At 46.0% G+C, this 18,988-nt stretch overlaps 1 protein-coding gene across 1 annotated transcript in view; it reads right to left on the bottom strand.

The window, feature by feature from the left end:
• LOC146045223 (transmembrane protein 272-like) overlaps positions 1-18,988 on the bottom strand; it is an 88,683-nt gene that overhangs the window by 51,167 nt on the left and 18,528 nt on the right. Inside the window, exon 2 of the mRNA XM_083163937.1 lies at positions 16,767-16,809. Within this exon, the coding sequence (XP_083020063.1) occupies positions 16,767-16,791 (25 nt within the window). The 5' untranslated portion in view covers positions 16,792-16,809. The remainder of the gene's footprint in view (positions 1-16,766; positions 16,810-18,988) is intronic.

Raw genomic sequence — 18,988 nt, 5'->3', positions numbered from 1 at the left:
GCTTGGGCTGGTGGAGTGGCAGTTCTTCGCATCTCCAGCGGTTCTATGTACTGCGATCGCCACATCTTGCTGTTCACAGGGGTCTTGTGCAATCCTGTTCGTGACGCCAAGTGTGACAGTGCCCCTGTACGGTGTGGTGCAAGATGGCGTACCTTAATCTGGAGCTGGTGACTGCGGCGGCTTCTGGATTCTTCGCGGCTTCTGCTGGAGAACCTGTGGCAGGGAATGGCACAACCCAAGGGACCCACAAAAGACAACGCTACTTCGGTTAACAGCGACAAATATTTATTAAAGAAAAACAACTGCACTAGTCGCTGTGATATACTCCTACACATATGCAAACATCAATAAGAAAGATAAAAAAACACAAAGACAATGACATCAAAGAGAGCAATATTAAAGACAATAGTCTGACATCACTAGAATGCTTCACTACACCTGTAATACTATAACTCAAGGTGTCCAATGGGTGGCGCTGCACACCCTATAACTACAGTCTCAGATATCACACGCAGTTCCTGAGAGCAATCACGGTCCCACGACGCACAAATCCTCACAGGTGAATTAGGCCCTAACAGTGTGCACACTACTATGAATAGGGCAGAACAAATGAACAATCCCCTTCAAAGGGGTACAGGCGGGTTCCCGTTACCTAGGGCAACTCCCTGCGAGGTTGGTGAGGAACAACTGTAAGGGGTGAGGTTGGGTGCAACAACACCCTGGCGATGGGGTCACTGGCTCCGCCAGTGGCTGATGGCAGCGGTGGCTAGTTCCCTTTGGCTGGGATAATGGGGCTGCAAAGTAACCAGGCATATGCGGGGTCTTACACCTCACACCACTGTGAGGGTACTGTGTGGCAGGGTGGCTGATTGTTGGGCGTCATAAGCTAACGAGGTGCAGGTCAGGCAACAGTGTCCCGGGGGCTGGGGTGTCAGGGGTGCAGACAGGAGGATTTAGAGTACCTTTTTTCGGCTGCCGCTGCCAGCTCCTGCTGGTCTCGAATCAGGCCCCTTCTGTGATGCTGCTGCTACCGCCTCGTTTTCAGCGCGGGGTGCCTCGGGCCCTCCAGACTCCTCTCCCTGCTGGGCTCCGCTCCTCCTCGCCGCCTCTCTGGACATCCAGTCGCACTTTCCGCTCCCTCTGGCTGTCAATCACGTGGCCGGGAGCTTCCCTCCATGACCACGCTGCTTCTTGGTCCCCCTGCACACTGATCTCCTATCTTCTGCTGGCCGGGGATGCCGGCTGTCAATCACCGCCCGACACTGCTCCCTGCTCTCTGTAGCCGTGCGCTGTCCTCTCCTCACACGCTTCTATGCTGCACGCTCTGCTGGGCTCACTCTGTGTCCTCTCTCCCCAGGTCTTGCTCTGCTGCACAGTCTCTCCTCACTCTCCATCAGCACGCTTCCAGGCTGCATGCTCTGCTACACGCTGCTGCTCCTGACCTCTGACCCCTTCCTCACACGCTCTGGGCAGCCAATCAGGGGGGCGTCAGGCTCCCTTCACGTGAAGGTGAGCTGGGGCTGTTTAACCCCTCACAGCCCTGAACACAGGGCAGGGATTTGCAGGCAGCGTTAGCTGCTATTAAAAGGGCTCCATTGGGTCACAGGGGCACACCAGGGATACCCTTTGGAGTGGATTGCCACACAAGTGTAAACCCCATTTTTTGCAATTCCATAAGTGAGACCCAAGCAGTCTCATTTACATTCTGCTGCAGCTGTAAATCTAGAGTCTATTAAATTTCTTGTATTTTACAAGCTACTGGTTAAGCTACACCTATTGCTTTCCTAAACCAGCGCCAGGATCTGTGAATAGGAGAGGATCTCTCTAAGACCCTCCCACGTTCACAGGTTTTTTTTTTTGTCTCTTTTTTTTATACATGATAAACATGATGCTTTTGCAAAAAATTCCAAATGCAATTTTTCCTTGTGTAATATGTTGCTAAGTGGAATAGTGCTTAGAATCCTAATAGTGTTTATTTAGTGACGCAGAGGGGCTGGGGCCATGGCAGGCAGCTTATACAATGCTAGTCATGCCCCTATGGTGATGAATATGGGCCGATCATCGGGTTCAGATAGTTGGGAGGTACGCCAAAGTAATTGTTTTATATTTGCAGGCAAGATCAATGCTGGCAGGGTTGGTGCATGTTTTTTTGGCACCCTAGGCAAAGCTTACTTTTCCCACTACCACCTACACACCAATACCAACTTTCCAGAACCACAGGTGACATTGTAGAGGATGACTCGACCCCTGGGGTGGAGGATTTGATTGCTGCTGTTAAGCAGGCCTTGAATTTGTCAGAAGAAGACAAAACTACCTTCCTGGCAGATGAAGGTTTACAGGATCTTTTAGAAGGGGCTTGGAAAACACCCGATAAAAAGCTCCAGATGCCTAAATGGTTTTTGAGTCTTTATCCTATGCCTGAGGTGCATACAGATATCTGGGAGAAAGTGCCTGTTGTGGATGTTTCTGTAGCCCGTGGACAAGAAGCTAGAAGGAAACCTTAAGGCTATATTTGAGGGGGTGGGGCTTACTCTCATTTCGATCGACCGACATTTCCAATTCCAGGCCAGACCTACTAAGTCAAGGTCCGTTTTTCCATCAGGATTTAGCTCGGCTAACTTTGACGGCTTGGCTATTGAAACCGCCATTTTAAAGAACAAAGGATTTTCTGAAGCGGTTGTGAATACAATGATCAAGGCTAGAAAGTTGGTGTCTTCGGCTAACTACTATAGGGTCTGGAAGACATATATTCGATGATGTGAGCGCCAGAAGCCTCATACATCCAGATTTAGGCTACAGTATCTAAGTTGCTTGAATTCCTTCAGGATGGATTTTCTTCAGGGCTGAGTCTCCAGTCTCTTAAAGTCCAGATATCGGCTCTGTCGATTTTCTTTCAGAAAAGAGTGGCTGTGATTCCAGAGGTGCAAACCTTCCTTCAGGGAGTTACTAGATTAAAGGCACCATACAAACAACCGGTGGCACTATGGGATTTGTCTCTGGTGTCGGAGATTCTTCAAAAGCCTCCTTTTGAACCATTAAGGTCGGCTGACCTCAAGTTTCTCACTGGAAGTTAGTGTTTTTGTTGGCTGTTTCCTCTGCAAAGAGGGTTTCGGAGTTGGGAGCATTTTCTTGTAAGCCTCCCTTCTTAATCTTTCATGATGATAGGGCTGTTCTGAGAACGGTACCCAAGTTTTTGCCGAAAGTGGTTTATGCTTTCCATTTGAATCAGGATATTATTCTTCCTGTGTTTCAACCCCCAGAGGGTTCTAAGAAAAGGGACAAACTGAGGAATTTGGATGTGGTGCGCGCCTTGCGCATTTATGTGGACAGAGTTAAAGTTTTTCGGAAGACAGATACTTTACTGGTCTTGTATGATGTACACAAGATAGGCTGGCCCGCTTCAAAACAGACCATTGCTAGGCTGTTGAGATCAGTTATTTTCAGTTATATACCTTACATATATTAAGGTTGGTAGGCCTGTACCGGCCAGAATAAACGCACATACCACCAGGTCTGTTGCCACCTCTTGGGCGGTTCTCCATGGGGCTATGGCTGAGCAAGTATGCAGGGCTGCCACTTGGTCATCTGTTCACACTCTTGCCAAATTCTACAGGTTCCATGAGTTCAGAGAAAGGGATTCGAACGGTAAGTTCTTACAAAAATCCCTTTTTATAATTCCAGTTTGCTGTTGCCACTGACTAGTGGCTACCAGTACCTAACGCAGTATTTTATAAATCCAGTCGACTGCTGTAACTGGCTACCTGTACCTAACGCAGTATATAATTCCAGTTTGCTGTTGCCCCTGGCGACCAGTACCTAACACAGTATTTTAAATTACCAGTCGGCTGTTGTCACTGGCTAGCCGTACCTATCGCAGTATATAAATCCAGTTTGCTGTTGCCCCTGGTAACCAGTACCTAACGCAGTATTTTTTTTTTTTTAAGTTTTATTTTTTTATTATGCTTTCACCTTACAATACATTTGTCAAATGCATTATATGTACAAAATAATTGTGATGTTGCCATGAACACAGAGTTACTGATATACATATTAGCTTGAATCGCAATAAAGAGTAATAAGAAAAATAAAAGAAATTCAAAATACAAAACAGCATTGACAATTAACCTGTGTCCACATCAGTCATTGTTCGACACTTGTTTTCTGTGTTATTCGTTTTGTCCCAAGTTAATCTCAATTATTATATATCATCAGCGGGGAGGCCGCGTCCCTCAGAAACTCCCATCCCCCATTCCAGACCCTCTTCCTTCTCGATTTCCTAGGGAATTGGTGGATCTCCCTGTACCACTCTTGTTTTGAAATATTCTGTGTTCTGGAGGATTTGCTTGATCCTGCTCTGAAAATCTCTCGGTAATGTATTAATATAACTCTCCCAGGTGTTAAAATAAGTTTTTGTGAGTTTTTCTTTATGCAGTGTGGTCTCCAACCAATCCATCATGAACAGATGGTGGAGTTTTACCTTGAATAACTCTAAGGGAGGGGGGGAGGGGTCAATCCAATTTTGTAAAATAGCCTTGCAAGCTGCTGCACTGATTGCAACTGATAGTTTTTTGCAGCCTCTTGTTATCCTCTGTTGTTCGGGAAGGATGCCAAAAATCGCCCACTCCGCAGTAAATGGTATGTAGTTTAATAAGTGGTCTAGGGCAAAAGATTTTACCTGTGGCCAGAATTTGCGGATAAATGGGCACGTCCACAAGCAGTGAAATAGGTCGGCTTGTGGAGCTTGACACTTACCACAGTGTCCTGTGTTTGGCATGCCGGCCAAAAATTGTCTCTTGGGGGGATAATAGGATCTGTGAGTGATGTTCAGGAATAGTTCCTGGTACTGGGCGGCTGGGAACAGTTTGCGAGATATGGATAGCTGTTTAATTAATTGTTCGCAGGAAAGCGTGGGGAAGTGCGTTAACCATTGTTTCATACCTGATTCTGAGTTAGAGTGCTCAAGGAGAGGATTGAATATCCTATAGTGTATTGAGATAGCTTTTCTAGTGATCTGTTGGGCGCGCAAAACCCCGTCAAGTGTGTTTGATAGGTCCTGTTTTGAAAGAGACTTCAACACTGAGCTTACGTAATGTTGCATTTGGAAAAACGCTATTGGGAAATTTCTGAGAGTTGGAAAGGAAGTTTGTGCCTGGGAGAACGTCAGGGGTTTACCGCTGGATGGATCTGTAAGATCGCCAACGTTTGTCAGGCCTTCTCTACTTAAAGTTGAAAAAGGGAAGCTAGCCTCCCCGTGTTGGAAATCAGGGTTGCCCAAGAATGGGAGGAATAAGCTTTTATGTGAATTTAATTTATAGGAGTGGCGTAATATATGCCATAAGCGATATGTAGACCACAGTAATGGGTTCTGGGATAGATTTGTAGGGATTTCCTCTTTTATTTTATGTAGAAAGGAAATTAGTGTGTCTTTCTAAAAAGGCTGATCCAGATGTGTGTTGGCATATACTTCCGTATTTTTAAGCCAGTCTCTCAAGAATCTGGTGAGGGATGCGTAATTGTAAGCTTGGACGTTGGGGAGGCCGATTCCTCCATTGAACCTAGCTTGTTGTAGTTTATTCAGTGCAATCCTGGATTTCTTCCCTTTCCATATAAAAGTTCTAAATAAGGTGTTAATTTTTTTGAGATCAGTATTGCTTATTAGGAGTGGCAAGGATTGTAGGATATACAGCAATTTAGGGAACGTTGACATCTTAATTAAATTCGCCCTCCCTAAATAGGATAGTGTTAAGTGTTTCCAGCTGTCCAGTTCTGAGGCCAACGATTGAATAGTTTCTTGAATGTTTTTTCGATAGAGTTCCATAGGGTATTTGGGAAGTTTAATTCACAAATAAACGATGTGTGATTTCGCCCAGGCAAATGGTAGGTTTCTACCCCAACCTGGTTTAGCTATTCCTGGTTGTAAAAAGAGACCTCTGGATTTCTGGAAGTTTACTTCGAAACCTGAAATTTTGCCAAATTTGGATAGTAGATCAAGAATTTCTTTAATCGAATCCTTTGGGTTTCCTATATATAATAAAACATCGTCTGTGAATGCAGATAGTTTTATCTGTGTGGCCTATCTTGATTCCCTTGAAAGGAGTGAAGGTCTCCAGTATTCTAAAGAGGGGGTCGATGGATAAATTAAAAAGGAGCAGGGAGAGAGGGCAGCCCTGTCTTGTACCTCGCTGCATTCTGATGGGGATCCCTTTTTGGCCGTTTATTATTAAGGATGTCATGGGGTTAGTGTAAAAATATTTAATGAGGTTAATGAAGGTGGCATTAAAACCTCGAGTTTCCAGAATCGAAAACATGTGTGGCCAGGCTACTGTATCGAACGCTTTGTTTGTGTCTAAGCTAAGTAACATGTTTTTAGAGTAAGGAGACTGATTAGAGGCCACAGTGGCCGCTATCGCCATACGTATGGCTTTGACAGTGACAGTCCCGAACAAAGCCAAATTGGTGCGGGGTTAGCAAGTCAGGGATAATACATTGAAGCCGGTTGGCCATTATTTTTGCTAAAATTTTAAAATCGGTGTTAAGGAGGGTTATTGGTCTGTATGATTCTATCAATAAAAGGATCCCTTCCCGGTTTAGGGATCAGTGTGGTGTGAGCCTGGTTAAATGTTGGGTATATTGGGTTGGTTTTGTGTATTGTGTTAAAGAGTTCTAGGAGGGTGGGAATTTGTTCCTGTTTTAATAACTTATAGTATGCTCCTGTGAATCCGTCAGGTCCCGGGGATTTGTGAGCTTTGAGGCCAGATATGACCTCCGAAAGTTCTTCCTCTAATGTCTTTTTCTAGGATTTCTTGTTGATCTTGAGTGAGCTTTGGCATGTGTATGGGTGCCAACAGCTCTCTCCGAATATCCTCTTGTAGTGGAATGGCGCTATAGAGGGAGGTGTAATAGTCAGTGAAACTGTTTAAGATATATTGTGTTTTGGTGTGTGTTTTGTGAATTGTAGCATCTCTAATTGCCGTAATATAGGATTTTTTCTTCCAGGGTTTGGACATGGTGGCCAGTAGTTTCCCTGTTCTATGGCCCATCTGTAATAGTAGTTTTTAGTATAATCCAGGCGGAGCTGTGCCTGAGAGGTCAGGAATGATTCCAGAAGCTGTTTGTCCTGGAGATATAAGTTAAGATTGTCCTCAGAGGGAGTAGTATTATATGTTGCGAAGCTCCTTGTGACTGCGGAGTAAAGGGATTTGTATTTTAGTGTTGATTCTTTACGAGTCCGTGTTGTGTAGTTTATGATATGCCCTCTCATTACTGCTTTTGACGCCTCCCAGAACAGCACTGGGTTGTCCCAGTGTTCAATGTTGTCATCTATATAGTTTGCCCAAGATTGAATCAGGTATTTTTTAAAATCCTGGGATGAGGATAAGAAGTCTGGGAAGCGCCAAAATCTAGCAGATGTTTGCATTAAGTCTGAGGTTATTTTTAGAAATATAGGGGCATGGTCTGAAATAATGATGTTTCCTATATCAACTTTTTCCAGTTTATTTAGTAAGGAATGGGATATGAGGAAGTAATCTATCCTCGATGTGGATCTGTGAGCTCTGGAGAGGTGTGTGTAAGACCTATCTGTGGGATTTAGGAGTCTCCAGGGATCATTGAGTTGTAATGTGTTTTTAAATTCTTGGATGTATTTCCAGCATGGGGAGGAGGGACGTAGGACTGGGTTTGATTTATCTAAGAGGGGGTCGTCTACTGTGTTGAAGTCTCCGCCAACCACTAGGGGGAAGTTAGTTCTTTTGGCCAGTAAGGAAGATATGGTGCGTATAAAATCACCCGTTGAATTATTAGGTGCATACAAGTTTACTAAAGTAAATTTGGATTCTTCGATTACCAGATCAACAATTAAATATCTTCCCTCAGGGTCAGCCATTGTATCTAGAATGTTATATCTGAGGTTCTTATGGAATATTATTGCCATTCCTCTGGATTTGGACGCATGTGATGCCTGGAGGCATTCTGCTATCCAGGGAGCTCGAAGCGTGCTATTATCCCCTGACTTCCAGTGTGTTTCCTGTAGGAAAGTGATTGCTGAATGCTGCTTCTTGATATGCATAAGAACCTTTTTCCGTTTAATTGGGGTGTTCAGGCCTCCCACGTTCCATGACATTACAGATAATGAGGCTGGTGGAGGGTTTATTTGATTGGGTGTAGATATATACTGACATCTATTCTGTGTGGGTAGGGAGGGTCCAAATCCCCCCGACGTGGCGGGGGCAGAGCCATATTTGCAATAGTGCACGATAGGGCCTCTCCAGCCTTCAACCCTCTGTGTCCTACAAATCTTACAGTTCTACAAGTTCGAAATGTACATGACAGTGTGGTATCATTTTTAGCAGTGTAAGGTGAGATCGCATATTTTCCAAAAACATAAAAGAAAAAAAGGTGGGTCTTCAAACTGGCCCACTAAGTAAATCTGAGGATCCTCTATGGTGGCACAGAGGATGCTCCGAGGTGTTAACAACTGAACATGCAAAAACATAAACATAGATAAATGGGAGAAACATGAGAATAACATTGTTACATAAAGAGAAGGCACTGATGTACCGAATAGTGACATTATATCCAATAATACTATAAAACAACATACATAGTTAGGCGATAAATATGGAAACCATACCTATGACCTGAAGAGGGTGGAGTATATCGAAGGTCATTATAAAGCCGTGTGGCATATTAAATGTAAGGTAATTACCTAGATTTAATCTCTAGAGCTAGCATTGGATCTCGCCGCAGAAGGTGGATTACTCCTTGAGAAGTAATTTTTTGCTGTCTGGGGGTCCTCAAAGAAAAGTGGTTTGCCATTTTCCATGACCCTTAATTTGGCGGGGAAGAGTAAAGCAAATTTAATCTGCTTGTCAACAAGTATTTTACACACCCCTGAGAAGGCTTTTCTTTTCTGGGAAACTAGGGCAGAAAAATCCTGAAACACCATAATACGTTGGTCATCGATTTTGAGTTCAGGGAGGAAGCGGTATGCTCTTAGGATTTTTTCCTTATCCCTGTAATCGAGAAATTTGGCTATTGTTGGCCTAGAACGGGTGTCCCTTTCCCCACGATTAGCCCCAAGTCTATGGACTCTTTCTATTGGTATTGGGGTATCTGAATCAAGGAGACCCAGGGCTTTTGGGATCAACACCCCAACGTATCTTTGTAGTTGGGCGTCGCTGATCGCTTCTGGGATGCCAATAAAACGAAGGTTACTTCGTCTATTGTGATTCTCCAGTGAGTCTAACTTCTCTGCCATAGATTGTATTATTTGCGGTTTAGAATCTAACTCTTGTTGGAGAGTGTGGAGTGTGTCCTCGGAGTCACTTGTTCTTTGCTCTAAGGTGTTAATTCTAGAAGTGTTCGAGTCTATTCTAGCCAGGGAGGCATCCAGCCTCGCCTGTAAGTCCTCGAATTTTTGGTCCATTAAGGGCATTAAAAGATTTATTACTTCTTTTGCAGTCTCGGCTGGGGTGGGAAAGCCTGTGACCGTGGACACGTCAAATGACGTGGTATCTTGCCTACTCAATGGCGATGGGGGGGGGATGAGGAGAAGGTTCCAGCCATTGATTTATTGGCGGAGGGTTTTTTGGAGCTTGCAGATTTTGCGCTTGAGGAAGGCATATTATCGTGAGATGAGGTAGGCCTTTCAAGAAATCTGTCCATACCAAGATGGACGATATTAGTGTGAGAAATTATAGTGTCTTACTCGACCCCTTTAGACCTTGTAATAACTATTTAAAAGTGAGTAATCCTTAAATTAGATGTACATCAGTACCCGCTAAGGTATTTATCCCATCATGAAGGCATTATAAATCCAAATTCAACATCAGAATATAAAAAAAAAAAGAAAAAAAAAGAAAAAGACAAAAAAAAAAAGGGGGGGGGGGGGTAGGGGGAGGGGGATGCGAACAATAAGAGGGAGCACAAGATATGTTATCAGTAATATATCACATAAGACGCACCAAAAGTGTTTCGGATATTTTGTGCAACTCTCATATGATGAGGAACCGTCTTTACAGCGTGGTGACGAAGTATTTGTATGGTCACCATTGTTTGGCAGGATTTAAACGGTGTATAGGGGGACCGAAGTCGCTTAAATTTGAATTACTGTAACTAGTTCACCAGATGCAGTAGTGTTTCAATATTAAGAGTGTAGAGTTTTTCTCAGATGAGGTGTATAAGTGACCAGTAGGTGGTGCTACAACCTTGTAAAACTAATCTAATGAATTAGCCGTATGCTTACAATGAGAGAGTCTCAAGAATTGTGGCTAGGAGCAAGCTTACATATATAGTAGAAATGCTGGTTCTGGGCAGTCAAATGCAAAGTTTCCAACCAGCTGATAGCTTCAATTCAGCAGCTGGACTGGAGCGAGCAGACTCTCTCTTCCCCTATGATAAAATGTCCTGTATTGGGGGCAATCACAGAGAGGCAGCCCGTCGCGAGTCACACTGCTCTCCCTGAGGCAGCGGTGGTATAGAGATGAAGTCCAGGCAGCACTGTTCAACTGGTCTTGGGGGGGGGGGGGGATCTGGGCTGGGGCAGCAGTCTTTTAGCGACTATTGAGGAGGGCTAGTATTTCCCTTTGAGCCCAATTAATATTCATTCCGCCCATAAAGTGGCAACGGGCGTTAGTAGTCCTGGGATATGTCAGACAAGATCCTCCTGATGTAGCACTCCACAAATGGCAGTGCAAGGGCACCTGAGCTGCAGAATCCACCAGCTAGTGATGTTGTGTGGTTTAAATCTGGATCCCCACGTTGCCGAGGGAGCAGCGTCTCTGGAGGTGCTAGGAGCAGGGGAGCTCACGCGGTGTCCGGCAGATGAGAGACCCGACACAGGGCAGCTGGACGCCTATGGGGCAGTGATTCCGTGCCGACTCCCATCACGCACGGAGGTGCTATGGGTGGGGAAAGTTCTGCCAGTCCGCACCCCACCGGTGAGTAGTGTGGGTTAGGAGTGCTGCTGTTACGTCTATGCTGTCGGGTGTCGGGAAGGTGGCTTCTACGCACCTAGCGTCCGTGGGGTGTCCGGCTGGTGCAGAGCCCAACACTGGGCAGCGGGAGCAGATGGGGAGTCCTTACCGGGTTCTTGGAGCAAACGGTTATCAAACAGCGTGGTTCTCCTCTTCCGGGGACCCGCAGACAATAAGCGGGTTGTTCCGTTATCGGCTCCCTCTGCACTCGCTGTTCGCGCCAACGCCGATGTCGGTGCTGGCGTTCATGCAGGCCTGCGCACGCTGCAGGCCGGACTCCGGGGTCTAAGATGGGGTTTTTCAGCTCGCGTGGCAAAGCAGATTGTTCCCTAGGTGGTAAGGAGCAGTTGTAGCTCTATTTTCGTCAATTTGGTGGATGAATGTTTTCGTTATAGATGAATTAGGGAACGAAGCCACGGAGCTGAGCTAAAATGCGGCCACTCTAGTTGGCCCGCCCACCGGAAGTCCTCCCTAACGCAGTATTTTATAATTCCAGTCTGCTGGTGCCCTGCCAACCAGTACCTATTGCAGACAGTCTGCTCTGCTGTTGCCACTGGCTACCAGTACCTATCACAGTATATAATTCCAGTTTGCTGTGGTCACTGGCTAGTGGCTACCAGTACCTATCGCAGTATATAATTCTAGTTTGCTGTTGCCCCTGGTGACCAGTACCTAACACAGGGGCAGATGTATCAACCAGCGTTAAGTGCAAAAATGCACTTAACGCTGGTTAACTGGGGGGGGGGGGGATTACGATTTTGCTAATGTATTACTAGCGCACCTACGCTCGGCGGGGCTGTCCCTGCAATCCCCCCCAGGGATTAACGGCCAGGGCGATGTATTAACAGCCCTCAAGGCGTTAATTCGCCCCGGCCGCTTCGCCAGCTCAGGGCTAGCGTTGTCCTATCCCCCACTATGGGGACAACGCTAGCCCTGCGCTGGAGATCTCGCGGTTTTAGCGAGATCTCGCGCATGCCCAGAAAGCCGGGTAGGGGGGGGGGGCGACGGCGAGTGCGCATGTGCGGGGCGGCGAGGGAGCCGATAAGGAGAGCCGTTAACGCTGGGGATAAAGGCTCTCCTTATCGGCTTTGGGGGGGTTAATACATCTGCCTATAACGTTTGCCCGCTTCCCCACGTTATGCTGGCGAAGCGGGAATCGTTATTCGCCAAACGTTATAGGCAGATTAATACATCTGAACCACAGTATTTATAATTTCAGTTGGCTGTTGTCACTGGCTACCCATACCTATCTCAGTATATAATTCCAGTTTGCTGTTGCCCCTGGCGACCAGTACCTAACGCAGTATTTTATAATTCCAGTTTTCTGTTGCCACTGGCTAGTGGCTACCAGTACCTAACGCAGTATTTTATAATTCCAGTCGGGTGTTGCCCCTGGCGACCAGTACCTAACAAAGTATTTTATAATTCCAGTCGGCTGGCTACCTGTACCTATCGCAGTATATAATTCCAGTTTGCTGTTGTCACTGGCTAGTTCTACCAGCACCTATCGCAGTATATAATTCCCGTCGGCTTGGGCCTACCTTCTAGTGGTGCTGTCCTGTGTCATAACTACTAGATTGTAAGCTCCTCCGAGTAGGGCCCTCTTCCCTCCTGTTGTCAAAGCCCACTTCTCTTCACATTTCACTCACAGCTCTCCTTTAATCCAACACTCAGTGACCATCTTCATACTCATCTCCATCATTGGCCTCAAGCCTCTAGTTGTATGTTGATTGAGTCCTCACTACTTATATTTAAGCTGTAATGTGTATTGAACTGTGGTGCTCTTTATTTGTACTCTATTTTTGTTATTTATTCAATGTTATGCCAAGTTTTGTCTCCCTGTATTGTTCCTTTGTACGGCGCTGCGAAACACTTGTGGCGCCTTATAAATAAAATAATAATAATAATAATAATAATAATAATAATAATAATAATAATAACTTCACAAAAATAATGGAGATCCAAAATAGGGAAAGATGAACAGCCACTTTCTCGTAGTTCTGAATCTGCTGCCACTTGTCATGATGACAGACAATGAAATGCCATCAACATCGTCTGCCAAGGCCGATGCCCAGTGTCAAAGCAGAGGGCATGTAAAATTTAACCCAAAGTTCGGTAAAAGGATTCGAAAAAGTAAATATAAATCGTTGGAAGAGAAACGTAAACTTGACAATATGCCATTTATGACACAGAGTGGCAAGGAACGGCTAAGGACATGGCCTCAGTGCATGACTAGTGGTTCAGCTTAACGTGACGATCAAAGTCCTCCTCCTCTCCCCCCGCCCTATATAGTAATTTAAGAGAGTTAAGCTGACACAGACAAAAACATAGCAAACAACTCTGCCTTCTAAAGACATATCACAAATCCCCAAGGAGAGTCCAAGGGTGTCGGTGGTTGTGATGCTGGACCTTCCCATCACTGTACGTGAAGAGGTGGCTCCTTCCACCACTTGCAGTACGCCCTCTGCATATGCTGGATCACCCACAGTCTAGTTCCAGATTTTAATAATGAAGGTGATGTTGTACACCAGGAGGAGGATATTGATGTAGCTGGTGCTGAGGAGGAAGTTGACAAGGAGGATGCTGGCGTGGTTTGCTTAAATGAGGCACCAGGGGGGAATGAGGCACCAGGGGGGCAAACAGTTGTTGTCCATGGGATGAAAAAGCCCATCGTCATGCCACGGCAGAGGACCAATAAATCCACCTCTATGCTCTGGAATTTTTTATCTGAATCCGGACAACATATGTATTGCCATATGTAGCTTATGTAAAGTTCCAATAAGCAGGGGTAAGGATCTTGCCCACCTAGGGACATCCTCCCTTATACGTCACCTGAAGACCCTTCAGAAATCAGTGTTTAGTTCAGGAACTGTGGCTAGCAGTCCAGCGACACCTAAATCCCTTGGTCCTCCTCCGCCTGAAAAGCACACCACCAACTCCCTCCTCATCAAATTCCTCCTTGATCTGGATCGGGGGGAGTCCTGCAGGCCATGGCACCAGCATGACTGACAACTTTTCTATCCAAGACTCCTCCGGAGGATCCTGCAGCGCTACGCCTACTACTGCCGCCGCCGCTGCTGGGAGTCGGTCATCATCTCAGAGGGGAGATCATAAGACTGCTACATCTTTCACTAAGCAATTGACCGTCCAACAGTCGTTTGCCATGAGGACAAATTACGACAGCAGTCATCCTATGGCAAAGCAGATAACTGCGGCCTTGACAGCTATGTTGGTGTTAGACGTACGTCTGGCGTCCGCCATCAGTGGAGTGGGATTTAGACGGTTGATGGAGGTATTGTGACCCCGTTACCAAATCCCATCTAGATTCCACTTCACTAGGCAGGTGTATCGCCTGCATTATTCTGTGAGTCTGCCACTGCAGCTCTCACCGTGCATTATTTCGGGAGTCTGCCACTACCGCTCTCAACCCTGCATTATTCTGGGAGTCTGCCACTGCCACTCTCACCCTGCATTATTCTGGGAGTCTGATACTGCCGCTCTCACCCTCAATTATTCTGGGAGTCTGCCACTGCAGCTCTCACCCTGAATTATTTCGGGAGTCTGCCACTGCTGCTCTCACCCTGAATTATTCCGGGAGCCACTGCCGCTCTCACCCTCTATTATTCTGGGAGTCCGTCGATGCCGCTCTCACCCTGCGCCGCTGGTGGTAAACAACATGATCAAGCCAGATAGTGGTCTTATTAGATATTAAACTGATAAAAACAGATACACAGCACAGCACACTCGCAGACCAACTCAGTGCTGCACTAACCGCCCACTGCTCCTTGGCTGGTCACTGCCTGTGGTCAGTAGGTTTCACTCCTTTGCAGCTATTGCATTGCTGCACCAATTGCCCACTGATCCTCGGCTGGTCGTCACCTGGTTATGTCTGGTCAGTAGGTTCCATTCTATTCTACTGCCGTACATATAATACCTCTCTGCTGCTGCATCTACTGCCTTAGATACTGTAGGGTGTTACATGTGTCTCCGGGAAGCCATTCTGCAGTGTCATTAATGTTGGCACTGTACCTTAAGCACAGATAACACGCACATGACTGTCACATTCATAGACACTGTAATGCAGATGAGGATATTCCCTATATTAGTCCGGGAGTCCGCCGCTGCCACTCTCACCCTGCATCACACAATCAGACGCCGTAGGAAGACGGCCTAAGTGACAGGAGCGTTTCTGCCACTGCCTGCAGAAGGCTCCCGAATCGCCCACTGCTCCTCGGCTGGTGGTAAACAACACGATCAAGCCAGATAGGGGTCTTTTTGGGGCCTAGTTTTTCAAACTGCCACCCTGTCTGCCGCTGCAGTGCCACTCTTAGATGAGCCACGTGTTTGTGCTGCACACTTGTGTGGCTTAGCATAGTTATACAGCTAACTCGGTGCAACCTTTTGCCCTAAAAACAATAATGTGAGGTGTTCAGAATAGACTGAAAATGAGTGGAAATTAATGTTATTGAGGTTAAGAATAGCGCAGGAGCAAAAAAAACCACAATAATTTTATTGCGATTTTAGCAGTTGTTATGCTTTTAAAAAAAAAAAAATCAGAACCCAAAACCCAAACGTTTTGGCTAAACCCATTAGAACCCAAAACCTGAAGGTAATCAGAAATCAAAACCCAAAACGTGAAAAGTGGCCAGTGCACATCCCTAATATGTATATACACCAGGGCTTCTCTGCCCAGCACACACTGCTTTGTGCTGGGTTGCAGTGTGGCCAATATTTTCTCAGGATTTTTTTCTAAGGGTATAATGTGGATAATGTGAGGTGTAATGTATATATGGTAAAGTGGTACTACCAGGGGCGTAACTATAGCACCGCAGCCCCCGTGGTCGCTGTGCATGTGGATGCACCGGGAGGCTGCGGTGCTATAGTAATGCCCCCATCCCCCGCAGGCTTACCTGTCTGCGCGCCCCTCCTGGCTTCAAACAATTCTATGGAGACGGACCACGATAAAATGGCCGCCCCATAAAGCAGACAGTTCTCTGAAACTGTCTGCGGTATGGGGGTGGCCCATTAACGGCGGGGGGGGGGGGGGAGGGGGCGCCCCAAACCAAGCTACACCACTGGGTACTACTGTGTGATGTAACGTGAATAAGGGACACCGTTGCATGATATAATGTGAATAAAGTTGGACTACTGTGTGACATAATTTGAATTGGGGGTACTATTGTGTGGCCATGCCCCTTCCCAGCAAGAACACACCCCTGTTTGGGCTGCGCACCGAATGTGTTCACTGTTTCTATTTAAAATATTGTGGGTAGGAGCACCTAAATGATGACTGCTGTGATGAGGGTTGATGGTGCTGGGAAAGGGGAGAAGGGTGAGAGGCGGAACTAGTGGCGGTGCTAGGGGCTCCAGCCAAAATCTTGCCTAGGGGTCATTTAGACTAGGGCCGGCTCTGCCTGCCCCCCCAACACACACACACACACACACACACACACACACACACCATATCAACTAGAATAAAAATGTATTCTTCTTCCTGATTTAGAATAGTGTATTTTCATTTAGTAATGATCGTCTTCTAACCAGTTTGAACAATAAGCAATACAATAATGCACTGAGCAAACAAAGTAAGTTTGCTCAGTAATGAACCCTGCATACAATCACATTCATTGGTGTTAGTAACCACATACATTGTATTTATTCTGCATTGGGCAACCGCATAAGGTATAGCTTTAGCGTTAATGTGCTGGAGCTATGGCTTCTTGCGGAGCCTTTGTACTAAGAATGGGAACAGTGCCTGCAAACAAGGCAGGGCTAAGCACACATTGCGCTCACCTGATCTGGTGCATTTTTCACCCATTGTTGTCAATTGTTAATCCTAAAAGATAAAAGAAGGTTAAAATGTATCTTCATCTAACACAAAATAGTACAAATCAGGAATTCCAAAATGCACATTTACAGGGGAAGCGGTCATCTATTAGAATGAATTTAGGTCTACATGGGACAAGGTCGACATGACTTAAGGTCGAATTTGCATAAAGGTCGACATGAGGAAGGTCGACTGGTCATAAGGTCGACATGGGGTTTTTCACCGTTTTTTGAGCCGACATGTGCCAACAGGCGGTATTTCATGCCCTACCATCCACTAGGGCGTGGAGGAGGTTATTAAAGCTGTGGCGAGCGAAACGAGCCACCGTGCCCGAAGCATTGCGAGCGAAGCGAGCGATGCGAGGGTCCGACTCTCATTGCCAACTGTGTCCATGTCGACTGTGTCGACATTCGGCTAAAAAAACAGTGAAAAACCCATGTCGACCTTATGACCAGTCGACATTCCTCATGTCTACCTTTATGCAAATTCGACCTTAAGTCATGTCGACCTTAAATCAGGTCGACCTAGTGGGGTTGACCTAAGTTCATTCTGACAGATGTACCGATTCCCATTTACAGTATACCAACTACCTACACTCAGAGAATTGCCATTAAACTTGTAATATTCTTTGAGATACTAATACCCCTTTCACATCGCAAATGCCTGGTAGTACCCACGATTTGCACACACATCCGTCCTGGGAGCGACACAGAATTTGTAAGGGGAAGCTCCCCTCGGCGATCCAGCAAAAAGCCGGATTGCTGACATCATAGGGGGTGGCATATCATGAGGAGGTGGGGATGGAGGCAACACTTAGAGCTGATGTTGCCTGCTCCCTGTAGTGTGAATGGGACCCGGGTTGCTCAACCAGGGTTACCCAGTCACACTGCCCAGCAACCCGGGTCTGACTCAGTTAAAACCCTTCTTTTAACCCAGGTCGATTCTCCGGGTTGCTTGACCTGGTATTTTTCAAAAGGGCCTTTCACACCACACAGTGACCGGGGTCATCCAGGCAACAACCTGGGTTATTTATGCAGTGTGAAAGGGGTATGAGTAACACCTGTGAAACTACCGAATGGGAGTCAGGGGGTGGGCTTAGAACAGAGGCAGAACTATCGTTGGTTCAGTAGAGGACTAAGGGACCCACTGCTCCCCATCAGCCACTCTTTTTCCCTGTCACACTCTGCCTCTCCCTGTCATCCACTGCTGTGTTGCATATTGTGAGCTTGGGTTGTGGTGGATGAAGTGGAGGACCTGTTGATTCATAATTCTGCACCTGGCCCAACCAACCAGTCACAAGTTCCACCGCCGGCTTAGAAGTAGAGAAGCTGAATGCTGGGCCTTGGGCGTTGCACCTTGTCTCATACACACAGCCAAGGGCATAACTACCATAGGTGCAGGGGATGCAGCTGCTATGGGGCCCAGTGCTGAGAGGGCCCACTTTGCCTGTGTTACCATATATAATTTTGTTTGCATAGAAATTGAATATTATTTTGATACTATAAAGTAATGTAGCTATATCATTTAAATGTTTACAGAATGTAGCAATATTTGTATTTAGGTAGTCTGTGCTGTAAGGAGTAAGCAATGTATACACTATAGGCCAGACACCAGCCATCTGGAGAATGTAGACTGCTAGTACGTCATCCAAGTTACTTTGCAGGACAGACAGGACACTATTGTGTATTTTGACAACAGGAGTGTAAAATAGATTGATGCACAGGGAGAGACCAGAAACAGGAAATCTCGCAATGGAGATTACCACTAGCGTCCAGACAAGCAGGAGACCCTGTCACCATTAGCATCCATAAATTTAATAACGTCATGAGAACAGGGAACTTCAATTCATGTATTTGTGATATAAGGAGAGAGATAGAGTAGACATTCACTCACATTCGCACACAGACACACACGGACAGTCAGCAAGAAACCCATTCAGTGAGTCAGGAGGAGAGATGTGAGATACGAGCAGGAAAGAGAACGGAACCAAAAGCAATGGGCTGGAGTGAGAGACTAACAGTAAATATGGCAGTTATGAATGTTCGTTTATGGGTATAGGTATAAGTTATGTCAGTATTGTAGCAGTCTGTCTGTCAATTGTTTAATGTAATTTTATGTAATATAAGCAAGGAGGCGTATATATAAATATATATATAATAACATATACAACAATCACTGTGTTAATCTA

This window comes from Crinia signifera, chromosome 11 (genome assembly GCF_055691185.1).
Source record: "Crinia signifera chromosome 11, ASM5569118v1, whole genome shotgun sequence".
Taxonomy (NCBI): Eukaryota; Metazoa; Chordata; class Amphibia; order Anura; family Myobatrachidae; genus Crinia; species Crinia signifera.
Note: the sequence above shows the minus strand (reverse complement) of the source record. Positions and strands in the feature narration are given on the sequence as shown.